Below are 15345 nucleotides of genomic sequence, written 5' to 3' on the forward strand. Positions count from 1 at the left end.
CTTTGTTTCATTTTACTGGACAGACTAAATGCCAGGAGGGTGGTACCCCTGGGTGGGGAGTCTGGAACTGGAGGACTCAAGTCTCAGTGGGCGTAGACCATATCCAACTGAGATGAGGAACCATTTATTCACTCAAAGCACGGTCAACCTGTGGAATTCTCCATCACAGAAGATTATGGAGACCAGGTCACTGAAATATATTCAAGAAAGAGATTATTAAGGCATCAAGGACTATGGGGATAAACCGGGAATGTACTTTTGAGTAACAGGATCAGCCGTAATCATATTAAGTGGTGGAGCAGGTTTAAAGAAAAGAGTTGCATGCTCCTACTCTGAGTCTCTATGTTTTTATGTAAAGCAAGAGAGAGAGAAATAGAGGGAGAGTGAAAGATAAGGCAGAAAGCAAGACAGAGAGACAGCAACAGGATAAAGTGAAGGAGCACATGAAAGGAAGCAACAGAGACAAGAGTGTATGAGTGACAGCAGTTGAGAGAGAGACACAAAGACTGCACGCTAGCAGGGAGAGGCAGAGCGAGAAAGAGGGAGAGACAGGTTGCCAGAGTAACAACTCGAGAGAGAGAATAGGAGGAGAGAGAAAGAGGCAGAAAGTGAGAGAAGGAGAATGGGAGACAGAGGAACCAAGAGAAGTATCGAGGCTGGAGTCTTGCTGGGGTGTCGGGGGGTTCTCGATTTCCCCAGTCGGGAAAGCCACTAAATCACCAGCCAATCAGGCAAGTGGTGAGCTCTTGTGGGTGGGTGGGGAAATTGCAGGTTGGGGGCTACAGGAGAGAGGTTCGGGACGGTCAGCAGCTAATAATCAGGGTGTGAATCTAATGGGTGTTCCCTGCTTTCTGACCTCTAGTTCTTTGATCAGGCACTGAGTGCCTTCGATTGAGGGACTCTGCTGCAGGAGACGACAAGCTTTCAGTGCCATGCACACACTTTAATCATGCAGAGGGAGTGGTTATCACGTAGATAGAACACCAGTGCTGGGAATGAGAGCTTGTGGATCTCGTGCTAATCAGCGGCTGCTTTGTCCTGGATGGGGTCAAGCTTCTTGAGTGTTGTTGGAGCTGCACCCATCCAGGCAAATGGGGAGTATTCCATCCCACTCCCAGCTTTGGGGAGTCAGGAGGTTAGTTATTCACTGCAGTATTCCTAACCTCTGACCTGCCCTTGTAGCCGCTGTGTTCATGTGGCGAGTCCATTGAGTTTCCAGTCAATGGAACTCCCTGGATGTCAACAGTAGGGAATTCAGTGATGGTGACACTGGTTGATTTCACTCTCACTTTACCTCTATAATTCAGCTCTTTTGTCCATGTTTGAACCGAGGCTGTAATGAGGTCAGGAGCTGAGTGGCCCTGGCAGAACCCAAACTGGGCGTCACTGAGCAGGTTATTGCTGAGCAGATGCTGTTTGATGCACCTTCCAACACTTTATTGACGATTGAGAATGGACTGATGGGGCAGTAACTGGTTGGGTTGGATTCGTCCTGCTTTTTGCATATGGGACATAAGTGGTCAATTTTCCACATTGTTGGGTAGATGCTAGTGTTGTAACTGTACTGGAACAGCTTGGCTCGTGGAGCTGATAGCTCTGGAGAACAAGTCTTCAGTTCTGTTGCTGGAATACTGTCAGGGCCTGTAGCCTTTACAGTATCCACTGTCTCTGACCATCTAGTGCAGCACGGTGTCTCAGTGGTGAGCACTGTTGCCTCACAGTGCCAGGGACCTGGGTTCAATTCCAGCCTCAGATGACTGTCTGTGTGGAGTTTGCACATTCTCCCTGTTACTGCATGGGTTTCCTCTGGGTGCTCCGGTTTCCTTGCACGGTCCAAAGACGTGCACCTGAGGTGGATTGGCCATGCTAAACTGCCCGTGGCGTTCAGGGGTGTGTACGTTAGGTGGGTTGGCAATGGGGGTTGCAGGGATAGGTAGGGGATGGGCATGAGTCTGGGTGGGGTGCTCCTCAGAGAGTTGGTGTGGACATGTTGGGCCGAAAGGCCTGTTTCTGTACAGTAGGGATTCTATATAGTTTTCTGATACCTAATGGAGTTCAGCGTGAAAATCCATTTGGTGCTTTGAAAGAGTGACTGATTCTAAAAAAACCTTCAGGATTGTGTTGTATGATGCTATCAGACAGGAGTTGGGAAGTACAGATTGGGAGCAATTGTTCCACAGAAAGGGCACAGCAGACATGTGGAGGCTGTTTAAGGAGCAGTTGTTGCGAGTGATGTATAAATTTGTTCCTCTGAGACAGGTAAGAAGGGGTAAGATTAAGGAGCCTTGGATGATGGGTACAGAGGTGCTTCTTGTCAAAAAGAAAAAGGCAGCGTACGTAAGGTGGAGGAAGCAAGGGCCTAGCACAGCTTTAGAGGATTACAGGCTTGCTCGGAAGGAGCTCAAAAGTGGACTGAGGAGGGCCAGGAAGGGACGCGAGAAAGGCTTGGCAGGAAGGATTAGGGAGAACCCAAAGGCATTTTACTCATGTGAAGAATAAGAGAATGATCAGGGAGAAGGTAGGGCTGATCAGGGATAGCGTAGGGAACTTGTGCGTGGAGTCTGAGCAGATTGGGGAAGTCCTAAATGAGTTTTTTGCTTTGGTTTTCACGAAGGAAAGGGACCTTGTTGTGAATGAGAACTTTGAGGAGCAGGAAAACAGGCTTGAACAGATTGAGATTGAGGAAGTTGATGTGCTGGAAATTTTGGCAAACATTAAGATTGATAAGTCCCCAGGGCCAGACCAGATTTTTGCTAGGTTGCTCCGGGAAGTGAGAAAGGAGGTTACTAAGCCGCTGGCAAAGATCTTTGCTTCCTCACTCTCCATGGGAGTCGTACCGGAAGATTGGAGGGAGGCAAATGTTGTTCCTCTTTTCAAGAAAGGGAATAGGGAAATCCCTGGAAATTACAGACCAGCCAGTCTTACGTCTGTGGTCAACAAGGTTTTGGAAAGAATCCTGAGGGATAGGATTTATGACTATTTGGAAAAGCATAGTGTGATTAAAGGGAGTCAGCATGGCTTTGTGAGGGACAGGTCATGCCTTACAAATCTTATTGAGTTCTTTGAGGAAGTCACGAGACATTTTGATGAGGGACCAGCAGTGGATGTGGTGTACGTGGACTTCAGCAAGGCATTTGATAAGATTCCCCACGGCAGGCTCATTCATAAAGTCAGGAGGTATGGGATACAGGGTGATTTGGCTGTCTGCATTCAGAATTGGTTGGCTGACAGGAGGCAGAGAGTGGTTGTAGATGGTAAGTATTCTGCCTGGAGGTCAGTGCTGAGCGGTGTCCCACAGGGCTCTGTTCTTGGGCCTCTGTACTTTGTAGTTTTTATAAATGACTTGGATGAGGAGGTTGAGGGGTGGGTTAGTATGTTTGCTGATGACACAAAGGTTGGAGGTGCCGTTGATAGTATCGAGGGCTATTGCAGGCTTCAGTGAGACATTGACAGAATGCAGAGCTGGACTGAGAAATGGCAGATGGAGTTCAACCTGGATAAAAGAGAAGTGATGCATTTTGGGAGGTCAAACTTAAATGCTGAATATAGGATTAAAGGCAGGATTCTTGGCAGTGTGGAGGAACAGTGGGATCTTGGTGTTCAAGTGCATAGCTCCCTCAAAGTTGCCACCCAAGTGGATAAGGTTGTTAAGAAAGCATATGGTGTTTTGGCTTTCATTAACAGAGGGATCGAGTTTAAGAGCCGCGAGGTTATGCTGCACCTCTACAAAACCCTGGTGAGACCACACTTGGAATATTGTGTCCAGTTCTGGCCAATCTATTATAGGAAAGATGTGGAGGCTTTGGAGAGGATGCAAAGGAGGTTTACCAGGATGCTGCCTGGACTGGAGGGCTTGTCTTACGAGGAGAGGTTGACTGAGCTCGGACTTTTCTCTCTGGAGAGAAGGAGGAAGAGAGGTGACCTGATCGAGGTGTACAAGGTAATGAGAGGCATGGATAGAGTCGATAGCCAGAGACTTTTCCCCAGGGCAGGACTGACTGCCACGAGGGGTCATAGTTTTACGGTGTTAGGAGGAAGGTATAGAGGAGACATCAGAGGGAGGTTCTTCACCCAGAGAGTTGTGAGCACATGGAATAGTTTACCAGTGGTAGTCGTGGAAGCGGAGTCATTAGTGACATTTAAGCGACTGCTGGACATGCACATGGACAGCAGTGAATTGAGGGGAATGTAGGTTAGGTTAATTTATTTTTGGATTAGGATTATTCCATGGCACAACATCGTGGGTCGAAGGGCCTGTACTGTGCTGTACTTTTCTATGTTCTAAAAAAATCCTCAGGATTGTATTTCGTGAGACAACCATGTGGTTACTGACTTATCAATCCAGCAGGAACATCACGGCAACATACTCCAGATCAATTCTTTATCTTGAAGGAGGGAGTGTGAAACAGAGAGTGTGTGAGAGAGAGAGAGAGAGAGAGAGAGAGGGGAAGCAGCAGCAAGAGGAGAGGCAGCAGAGACAGGAGATCGTAGAGTATAAACTGAGGCCCTGGCTCAGATGCGAAGTGGCTAATGATGTGAGAAAGAAAAGAAAGGGATATCATGGGAAAGTGGGTGAATTAGTTTCTAATTAGCTACTAACAGGGGTAAGTGTCTCTATTACTGATATTTAAAAAGGCATCTTTTTTTATATGTTAGCCTAGCTGCAACTGTTCCTAATATTTATTAGTATTCCTGTCAGTAATAAACTGACTGAGAGATGTAGTCCTCTGTTGTTGGACTTGCTCATATTGACCACAAACAATGTCTGGAATGCACTTGGAGAATTCTGTACCTTAATTCCTTTCATTCTTAAATTATCTCAATTAATAATGAGATAATTAAAATCCATGACGATCAATGCCCCATTGTAACTGCCCACAATAGTCCAGATACGGCCTCACCAAGGCCCTGTATAATTGCAGTAAGATATCCCTACTTCTGAACACAAATTCTTTTGTAATGAAGCCCAGCACACCATTTGCCTTGCTCATGGCTTGCTGCACCTGTCTGTCTGCTTGAACTGACTGGTATATAAGGATCCGTTTGTACATCCACCTTTACCAATATATCACCATATACCGATACTCTGCCTTTCTGTTTTTCACATTTAGCCACGTTGAACTGCAGCTATCATCCGTTTACCTGCTCACTCAACTTGTCTAAATCACGCTGAAGCCTCTTTGCATCCTCACAATTCTCTATTCCACCCAGTTTGGTGTCATCAGCAAATTTGGAGATTTCTCTTTGGCTTCCTCAACCAGGTTGTACTGCAAATAACCGTGGCCCAAACACTGATCCTTATGGTACTCTACTAATCGCTGCCTGCCTTTCACAATAAGAGCCATGTGTTTTAACTTTTCCCCCAGTCTCTTATGAGGGACCTTATCAAAGGCCTTCTGAAAATCTGAATACCACACATCCAGTGATTCTCCCATATCTATTATAATAGTTCCATCAGTTTTGTGAAGCATGGTTTGCATTTCAGAAACGTATGTTGGTTTTGTCCAATCCTGTTAATGCTTCCCAAATGTTTTGTTTTCACGTCTTTTATAAACAACTTAAACTGCAAAGTCAGACTTTCTCCCTGTCTTTTTCACGCTCATGCTCCCTCTTCTACTCTGTCATGCACATTCTCTCTCTCATGCATGCTGTCTTGTGCACACTCTCTCGTACACCCTCTGTCACACTCTCTCTGTTCTCTTATGTTCTCTTTCTCTTACACTCTCTGACTCTCCCTTGAGCCAGAATTCGTGCCTTTCCAGTTTAGGGACCTTCTATTCATCACCCAGGTTTGAAAGCCCACTCGCTGATAATCGCTGCTGGGTGATAGTTCCTCACATCGTGCAGGGGCCAACACCTACTTTTCTCCAAAACTGGAATCACGACCCAAAATCTAAAACCTGTTCCTAATCTCAATCGGTAATGGAATAGGCCAGAGAGCTTCACAGTCTCTTCCACTTCCTAAGGTTGGGCAAACCAACGCTGGCCCAGTGAGGGATCAGGGTGATGCAGGATATACACCCCATTGAGAAATGGAAGAAGATGAATGATTTGAAAAATAATTACGTTGCTTTGTGACTTCACTTTGTACAGGTTTCAATGTGCACCTGTACCGACAAGAATTGTACAAAACCTTTGGACCAAACTCTGAGTACGACCTGAAGGGAAAACCAAAAGGGCAGGACCAGGTTCAAACAGGAGGATACAGACATGCTTCAATTAAAGCTTTCCTGACTGCGTATGAAGCGGGAAAGGAAAAAACAGGAATCTCCACAGATGCACAGGTAAATGCCACAAAACATGAAAATCTCCATAAAAACCAAAAGAAGTGCGGATGCTGGGAATCAGGAACAAAAACAGAAGTTGCTGGAAAAGCTCAGCAGGTCTTGCAGCATCTGTGGAGAAGATATACCAGAAATGCTGCCAGAGCTTTTCCAGCAACTTCGCTTTTGTTCATGAAAAGTTCCATCCTGTTCAAATGACCAATTCACCATCACCATTACATCACTGTCACCATTGCATCACCGTCCCAATCACATCACCATTACCATTACATCACCGCCACCGTTAAATCACTGTCACCATTACATCACCGTCACCATTACATCACCGTCACCATTACATCACTGTCACCAACACCATTAAAACACCATCACCATTAAAACACTCACCGTTAAATCACCATCACCGTTAAATCACCATCACCATTACATCACCGCCACCGTTACATCACCGCCACCGTTACATCACTGTCACCACTCTCACTGTTAAATCACTCTCACCATTAAATCGCCGTCACCATTACATCGCCGTCACCAGTAAATCACCGTCACCTTTAAATCACCGTCACCATTAAATCACCGTCACTGTTACATCTCCTTCACCATTAAATCACCATCACCATTACATCACCATCACCATTACATCACCACCACCATTACATCACCACCACCATTACATCACCGTCACCATTACATCACAGACACCATTACATCTCCATCACCATTACATCACCGTCACCATTACATCACAGACACCATTACATCACCATCACCATTACATCACCGCCACCATTACATCACTGCCACCATTACATCACCACCACCATTACATCACAGACACCATTACATCTCCATCACCATTACATCTCCATCACCATTACATCACCGTCACCATTACATCACCGTCACCATTACTTCACCGTCACCATTACATCACCGTCACCATTACATCACCGTCACCATTACATCACCATCACCATTACATCACCACCACCATTACATCACCACCACCATTACATCACCGTCACCATTACATCACAGACACCATTACATCTCCATCACCATTACATCTCCATCACCATTACATCACCGCCACCATTACATCACCGCCACCATTACATCACCGTCACCATTACATCACAGACACCATTACATCTCCATCACCATTACATCTCCATCACCATTAAATCGCCGTTACCATTAAATCACCATCACCATTAAATCATCGTCGTCATTAAATCGCCATCACCATTACATCACTGTCACCATTACATCACCGTCACCATTACATCACAGACACCATTACATCTCCATCACCATTACATCACCGTCACAATTACATCACCGTCACCATTACATCACCGCCACCATTACATCACCGCCACCATTACATCACAGACACCATTACATCACAGACACCATTACATCTCCTTCACCATTAAATCACCGTTACCATTAAATCACCGACACCATTAAATCACAGACACCATTACATCACCGTCACCGTGAAATCACCATCACCATTACATCACCGCCACCATTACATCACTGCCACCATTACATCACCGCCACCATTACATCACAGACACCATTACATCTCCATCACCATTACATCTCCATCACCATTACATCACCGTCACCATTACATCACCGTCACCATTACTTCACTGTCACCATTACATCACCGTCACCATTACATCACAGACACCATTACATCTCCATCACCATTACATCTCCATCACCATTACATCACCGCCACCATTACATCACCGCCACCATTACATCACCGTCACCATTACATCACAGACACCATTACATCTCCATCACCATTACATCTCCATCACCATTAAATCACCGTTACCATTAAATCACCATCACCATTAAATCATCGTCGTCATTAAATCACCATCACCATTACATCACTGTCACCATTACATCACTGTAACCATTACATCACAGACACCATTACATCTCCATCACCATTACATCACCGTCACCATTACATCACCGCCACCATTACATCACCGCCACCATTACATCACAGACACCATTACATCACAGACACCATTACATCTCCTTCACCATTAAATCACCGTTACCATTAAATCACCATTACCATTAAATCACCGACACCATTAAATCACAGACACCATTACATCACCGTCACCGTGAAATCACCGTCACCGTTAAATCACCGACACCATTAAATCACCGACACCATTAAATCATCGTCATCATTAAATCACCATCACCATTAAATCACTGTCACCATTGAATCACCGTCACCATTTCATTACCATCACCATGAAATCACTGTCACCATTACATCACCATCGCCATTAAATCACCGTCACCATTCAATCACCGTCACCATTCAATCACCGTCACCATTACATCACCGTCACCATTGAATCACCGTCGTCATTCAATCACCATCGTCATTCAATCACCGTCACCATTTCATTACCATCACCATGAAATCACTGTCACCATTACATCTCCTTCACCATTAAATCACCATCGCCGTTAAATCAACGTCACAATTACATCACCGTCGCCATTGAATCACCGTCACCATTGAATCACCGTCACCATTACATCACCGTCACCATTACATCACCGTCACCATTCAATCACCGTCGTCATTCAATCACCGTCGTCATTACATCACCGACACCATTACATCTCCTTCACCATTAAATCACCATCACCATTAAATCACCGTCACCATTTCATCTCCAACACCATTTCATCACCGACACCATTACATCACAGACACCATTACATCTCCTTCACCATTAAATCACCGTCACCATTACATCTCCTTCACCATTACATCTCCTTCACCATTAAATCACCGTCACCATTTCATTACCATCACCATGAAATCACTGTCACCATTACATCTCCTTCACCATTACATCTCCTTCACCATTAAATCACCATCGCCATTAAATCACTCCCACCGTTAAATCAACATCACCATTACATCACCGTCACCATTACATCACCGTCACCATTACAATCACAGACACCAGTAAATCACAGACACCATTACATCTCCTTCACCATTAAATCACCATCACCATTAAATCACCGTTACCATTAAATCACCATCACCATTAAATCATCGTCGTCATTAAATCACCATCACCATTAAATCACCGTCACTTTGAAATCACCGTCACCATGAAATCACTGTCACCATTACATCTCCTTCACCATTAAATCACCATCGCCATTAAATCACTCCCACTGTTAAATCAACGTCACCATTGAATCACCGTCACCATTGAATCACTGTCACATCACCGACACCATTAAATCACCGACACCATTAAATATCCGTCACCATTAAATCTCCGTCACCATTACACCTCCTTCACCATTACATCTCCTTCACCATTACATCTCCTTCACCATTACATCACTGTCACCATTTCTTTAACATCACCATGAAATCACTGTCACCATCACATCTCCTTCACCATTACATCTCCTTCACCATTACATCTCCTTCACCATTAAATCACCGTCACCATTAAATCACCGTCACCATTGAATCACCGTCACCATTGAATCATCATCGTCATTAAATCACCGTCACCATTACATCACCGTCACCATTACATCACCGTCACCATTAAAGATCCATTCACCTGTTGTCACCCTGTCATTCATTACCCTGCGGCCAATGCAGATGCACTCTCTTCAGATAATTCTCTGCTTCCCATTTGAAAGGTTCAGTTGAATCTGCCCCCATCATTCCTGCTCCTAACCATTCACTGCTTTTTCCCTCACATCGTTTTGCTTATTTTTCCCATCATCTCAAATCAATGTTCTCCTTCAACTGGAACAGATCTTCCCCAATCTACATTTTCCTTTATTCATTCATGGGATGAGGGCATCACTGGCTAGGCAGCATTTATTGCCCATCCCTAATTATCCAGAGGGCAGTTCAGAGTCACCCACATTGCTGTGGATCTGGAGTCACATGTAGAGCATACTGAGTAAGGATGGCAGTTTCCCTCCCTAAAGGACATTAGTGAACCAGATGGGTTTTTCCAATAATTGACACTGGATTTATGGTCATCATTAGATTCTTAATTCCATATTTTTTAAAATTGAACTCAAATTCCACCATCTGCCCTGGCAGGATTGAACCTGGGCCCCAGAACATTACTGGGTCTCTGGGTTAACAGTCCAGCGATAATACCACTAGGCCATCACCTCCCCTGGTTTTGAAAATCTCTATCAGAAATACTCTGAGCGTTCTCTTCTGGAAGGAAAACAGTCCCCCTTCTGCAATATATCCTCATCACTAATCTTTCTCAATCCTGGAACCATTCCAATGAATCTTTTCTGCATTGTCTCCAAAGCTGCTCCCAGAATTGACCCAGTGTGCAGTTGAGGGTGAACCAGTGGTTTATAAGAGTTTAAAACAATTAACTTGCTTTTGTACTGAATGCCTCTCGTTGTAAAGCCCCGGATTGTGTATACTTTAGCAACTGGATGTGAGTTTGCTGGCTGGAAATTTCGTTTTCAGATGTTTCGTCACTTTTTTTTATTTGAAAAAATATACTTTATTCGTAAAATGTACAAAAAGTAAAACATATTTATACACCTACCCAGTCATGCAAGCCGCTCCGGGTTACCCGGGGGTACATACATCAACTAAAGGAAAAATAAAGAAGGAAAAAAAACAAAACAAAGAAAACACCCCGGCAGTCGTCACCCCGCACAGTCCCCGTTGGCCCCCTGACCAGTTGGGGAAGGCGCCAGCTGGGCCCAGTTACCAGATAGGGCCCTTGTTTCTATTCTGGGCGAGGGGTTTCATACAGTGGTCTTTCCCCACCGCGCCTTGGCGGCGACTGCCCCAAGCTTTAGCCTGTCCCTCAGCACGTAGTCCTGGACCTTGGAGTGCGCCAGTCTGCAACACTCGTTCGGGGTCAGTTCTTTCAGCTGGCAGACCAGCAAGTTGCGGGCAGACCAAAGAGCATCTTTCACCGCATTGATGGTCCTCCAGGCGCAGTTGATGTTGGTCTCGGTGTGCGTCCCGGGAAACAGCCCATAGAGCACGGAGTCCCGCGTCACGGAGCTGCTCGGGACGAACCTCGACAAATATCACTGCATCCTCCTCCAGACCTCCTGCGCATAGGCACACTCCAGAAGGAGGTGATCGACAGTCTCGTCCCCCCCGCAGCCACCTCGAGGGCAGCGTGCGGTGGTGCAGAGATTCCGGGCATGCATAAAGGATCTCACTGGCAGAGCCCCTCTCACCGCCAGCCAAGCAATGTCCTTGTGCTTGTTTGAAAGTTCTGGCGATGAGGCATTCTGCCAAACGACTTTGGCAGTCTGCGTGGGGAACCACACGACGGGATCCACCCTCTCCTTTTCCCGAAGGGTCCCGAGGATACTACGTGCTGACCACTGCCTGACGGCCTTGTGGTTAAAGGTGTTTCCTTTCAAAAATTTCTCCACGAAGGACAGGTGGTACGGGACGGTCCAACAACTGGGAGTGTTCCGCGGCAACGAGGCCAGGCCCATCCTTCGCAACACCGGGGACAGGTAGAACCTCAGTAAGTAGTGACACTTGGTGTTTGCGTACTGAGGATCTACGCACAGCTTGATGCAGCCGCACACAAAGGTAGCCGTCAGGGCGAGGGTGGCGGTCAGTACGCCCTTTCCGCCATTTTCCAGGCCTTTGTACATAGTGTCCCTGTGGACCTGGTCCATCCTTGACCCCCAAATGAAGTGGAAGATGGCCCGGGTGACTGCAGCAGCGCAGGTCCAGGGAATAGGCCAGGCCTGCGCCACATACAACAGTACCGAAAGCTCCTCGCACCTGACAACCAGGTTCTTACCCGCGATGGAGAGGGACCGGAGCGTCCACCTGCCCAGCTTCTGCTTCAATTTGGTGATACGCTCCTCCCAAGTCTTAGTGCATACCCCAGCTCCGCCGAACCAAACACCCAGCACCTGCAGGTAGTCTGTCCTGACGGTGAAGGGGATGAAGGAGCAGTCGTCCCAGTTCCGAAGAACATGACCTCGCTCTTACCCCTATTGACTTTGGCACCCGAGGCCAGTTCAAACTGGCCGCAGATGTCCAATAGTCTACTCACCGACCGACGATCGGTGCAGAAGACGGCGACATCGTCCATGTACAGGGAGGTCTTGACCTGAAGGCCTCCGCTGCCTGGGATAGTCAAGCCCTTCAGGCTCATGTCCTTCCTGATGGATGCGGCGAAGGGCTCCACACAGCACACGAACAAGGCAGGAGAGAGCAGGCAGCCCTGCCTGACTCCAGATCTGACGGGAAAACTGTCTGATTCCCACCCGTTGATCGAGACTGCACTAACGATGTTGGCGTAGAGCAGCCGGATCCAATTGCGGATGCCCTCCCCGAACCCCAATTTCGAGAGGACGTCCCTCATGTAAGCATGAGAGACCCTGTCGAAGGCCTTCTTCTGGTCCAGGCTGACGAGGCAGGTGTCCACCCGCCTGTCCTGTACGTAGGCGATCGTATCCCTGATGAGCGCGAGGCTCTCAGCGATCTTCCAGCCCGGCACAGCACAGGTTTGGTCAGGGTGAATCACCGACTCCAGGACAGACCTGACCCGGTCGGCTATGACCTTGGCCAGGATTTTATAGTCCACGTTCAATAGTGAAATGGGACGCCAATTCTTAATTTCTTCCCTCTCCCTCTTCCTCTTGTAAATGAGGGTGATGATGCCCTTCCTCATGGACTTGCACATTTCCCCTGCCCGAAGCGCACTATCGTACACCTCCAGCAGGTCCTGGCCGACCAGGTCCCACAGAGCGGAATATAGCTCGAGCGGTAAGCCGTCACTCCCAGGAGTCCTATTCCTCTCCAAGGACTTGAGGGCTCTAGTCAGTTCATCCAGGGATATCGGCCGGTCCAGCCACTCCCTCGTGCCGTCGTCTAAGACCTCCGTGATAGACGACAGGAACGACTCGGAGGCCGTGCTGTCCGTGGGCTTTGTGTCGTACAGTCCGGCATAGAAGGATCTGCTGATCCTCAAAATGTCGGGCCGAGACGACGTCACCGAGCCGTCGTCCTGCTTCAGCCGGCTAAGCACAGAGCTCTCTTTGTGCACCTTCTGAAAGAAGAAACGCGAGCACATCTCGTCCTGCTCCACGGAGCGGACCCTGGACCGGAAGATTATCCGGGAGGCCTCTGCGGCGAAGAGCGAGGCTTGCTGGCCCCTCACCTCGCGGAGGTCCTCCGTGACATCGACCCCCATCAACTGCAGAAGGAGCAGGTTGTGCACCCTTTTCTGGAGTCGCGACAGCTTTCCCCACCTCTCTCTCGCCTTCCGAACACCCTTGAGGACAAAGAACCTCTTGATGTTCTCCTTCACCATCTCCCACCAGTCGCCCGGAGACTCAAAGAGGGGTTTCACGGTTCTCCAACCGGCGTATTCCCTCTTAAGCTCCTCGACGTTCTCTGGGGTCAACAGAGTCGTGTTGAGCTTCCACGTCCCCTTGCCGGCCGGCTGGTCGTCCTGTAAATGACAGTGGGCCAGCAGGAGGCAGTGGTCAGAGAAGAACACCGGCTCGACGCCAGTGGACCTGACCGAGAACGCCCGTGACACAAACAGGAAGTCTATCCTTCAGCGGATAGACCCGTCTGGCCACGACCAGGTGTACCTCCGCTGCGCTCCGTCTGCAGGGGTGCTGAAGACATCAAGCAGCTTGGCGTCCTTCACCGTGCCCATCAGGAATCTGGACGTGACGTCCAGTTGACTCCCCCCACCCGCTGTCCCCACGCCGGATCTTCCATCTGCATCAATGATGCAGTTGAAGTCTCCGCCTAGGATGACCGGCCTGGACGTAGCCAGCAGGGGTGGAAGCCGCTGCAGGACGGCCAACCGCTCATTCCGTACCGCTGGGGCGTACACGTTGATCAGCCTCAGGGGAGCGTTCCTGTAGGTGACGTCAGCCACTAGGAGGCGCCCCCCCACCACCTCCTGAACTTGAGAGATGGTGAAGTCGCGCCCCCGCAGCAGAATAGCCAGGCCCGAGGAGCGACAGTCGTTACCCCCCGACCAGATCGAAGGCCCACAGGTCCAGAGCCGGACCATTTCCCGTACCTGCTGAGGAGCGGTATCCCGCACTCCTGCAGAAACAGGAGTTCCGCCCTGACGTGGTCAGGTAGGCCAATGTGGACACACATCTTGCGATGGACTTGACACTGCGCACATTAATGCTCGCAATTCGTACCCCCATTGTGGGCAGTGACCGCAGTACCCTCCCCAAGTCCAAGGTCCAGCCCCTCCATCTGTCCCTTCATGCACATTGCCCGGTCTAACTGCTGGACGCTCTCCGGGCTCAGGAAACTGTCTGTGCTGCCTTCCGGGTGGCATCCCCCCGTCAGGGGTGCAGAGGCAGGAGGGTCCGGCTCCGGATCAGGCTGGGGACGTGCTGTTTCCTCCTTCCCGCCTGGAAGTTCCGGGGTCCCTCCTGTGCCCCAGCGGCACTTGACTGGGTATCGGAGGGAGCCTCAGGACGCCTCCCATCACCTGGAAGCGTGGTGCTGTTTTCCTTCTCCCTCGAGATCTTTAACTTCTGCTTCAGGCAGACCCTCTCTGAATCCCCCTCGTCAGAGGAGCTCTTATAGCCCCCCTGTAGCTGCCTCTTCCCGCCTGATGGTTGCGGTTCCTGGGCCCATCGACGCGCCTTCCTCCTCGGTTTCCGGACCGTCGTCCACTCCCCTGGGTTGCCTGTCGCCGCCTCCATCGACTCCGGGTTGTCAGGGGGGAGCAGAGCCTGCAGGGGCGCTTTGCCGGCCTCGGGCCCATCCTGCGGGGCTGGGCCCTCCTGCACGACCTGGCTCTCCTGCACATTAGAGGGGTCCTTGCTGGGTCCTGGTGCCTTCCTCTCCTCCGGGGGGGCTGGCCCCGCATTGCCCCTACCGGCGACCTGGGCATAGGTGGTCCCCCGCTGCGGGCATGCCCTATAGAGGTGGCCCGCTTCCCCGCAAAGCTTGCAGTTTTTCTCTTGTGGGCAATCCTTTGCAAGGTGTCCCTCCTCCCTGCAGTTC

The 15345-nt window shown here is 48.9% G+C and overlaps 1 protein-coding gene across 2 annotated transcripts in view; it reads left to right on the forward strand.

Annotated features, from left to right (window-relative positions):
* selenoj (selenoprotein J) overlaps nucleotides 1–15345 on the forward strand; it is a 112380-nt gene that overhangs the window by 14385 nt on the left and 82650 nt on the right. For both annotated transcript variants that reach the window (XM_048532091.2, XM_059646899.1), the window contains one exon: nucleotides 6094–6284. In XM_048532091.2, coding sequence (XP_048388048.1) covers nucleotides 6094–6284 — 191 coding nt within the window. The remainder of the gene's footprint in view (nucleotides 1–6093; nucleotides 6285–15345) is intronic.

Source organism: Stegostoma tigrinum, chromosome 6 (genome assembly GCF_030684315.1).
Source record: "Stegostoma tigrinum isolate sSteTig4 chromosome 6, sSteTig4.hap1, whole genome shotgun sequence".
Lineage (NCBI taxonomy): Eukaryota > Metazoa > Chordata > Chondrichthyes > Orectolobiformes > Stegostomatidae > Stegostoma > Stegostoma tigrinum.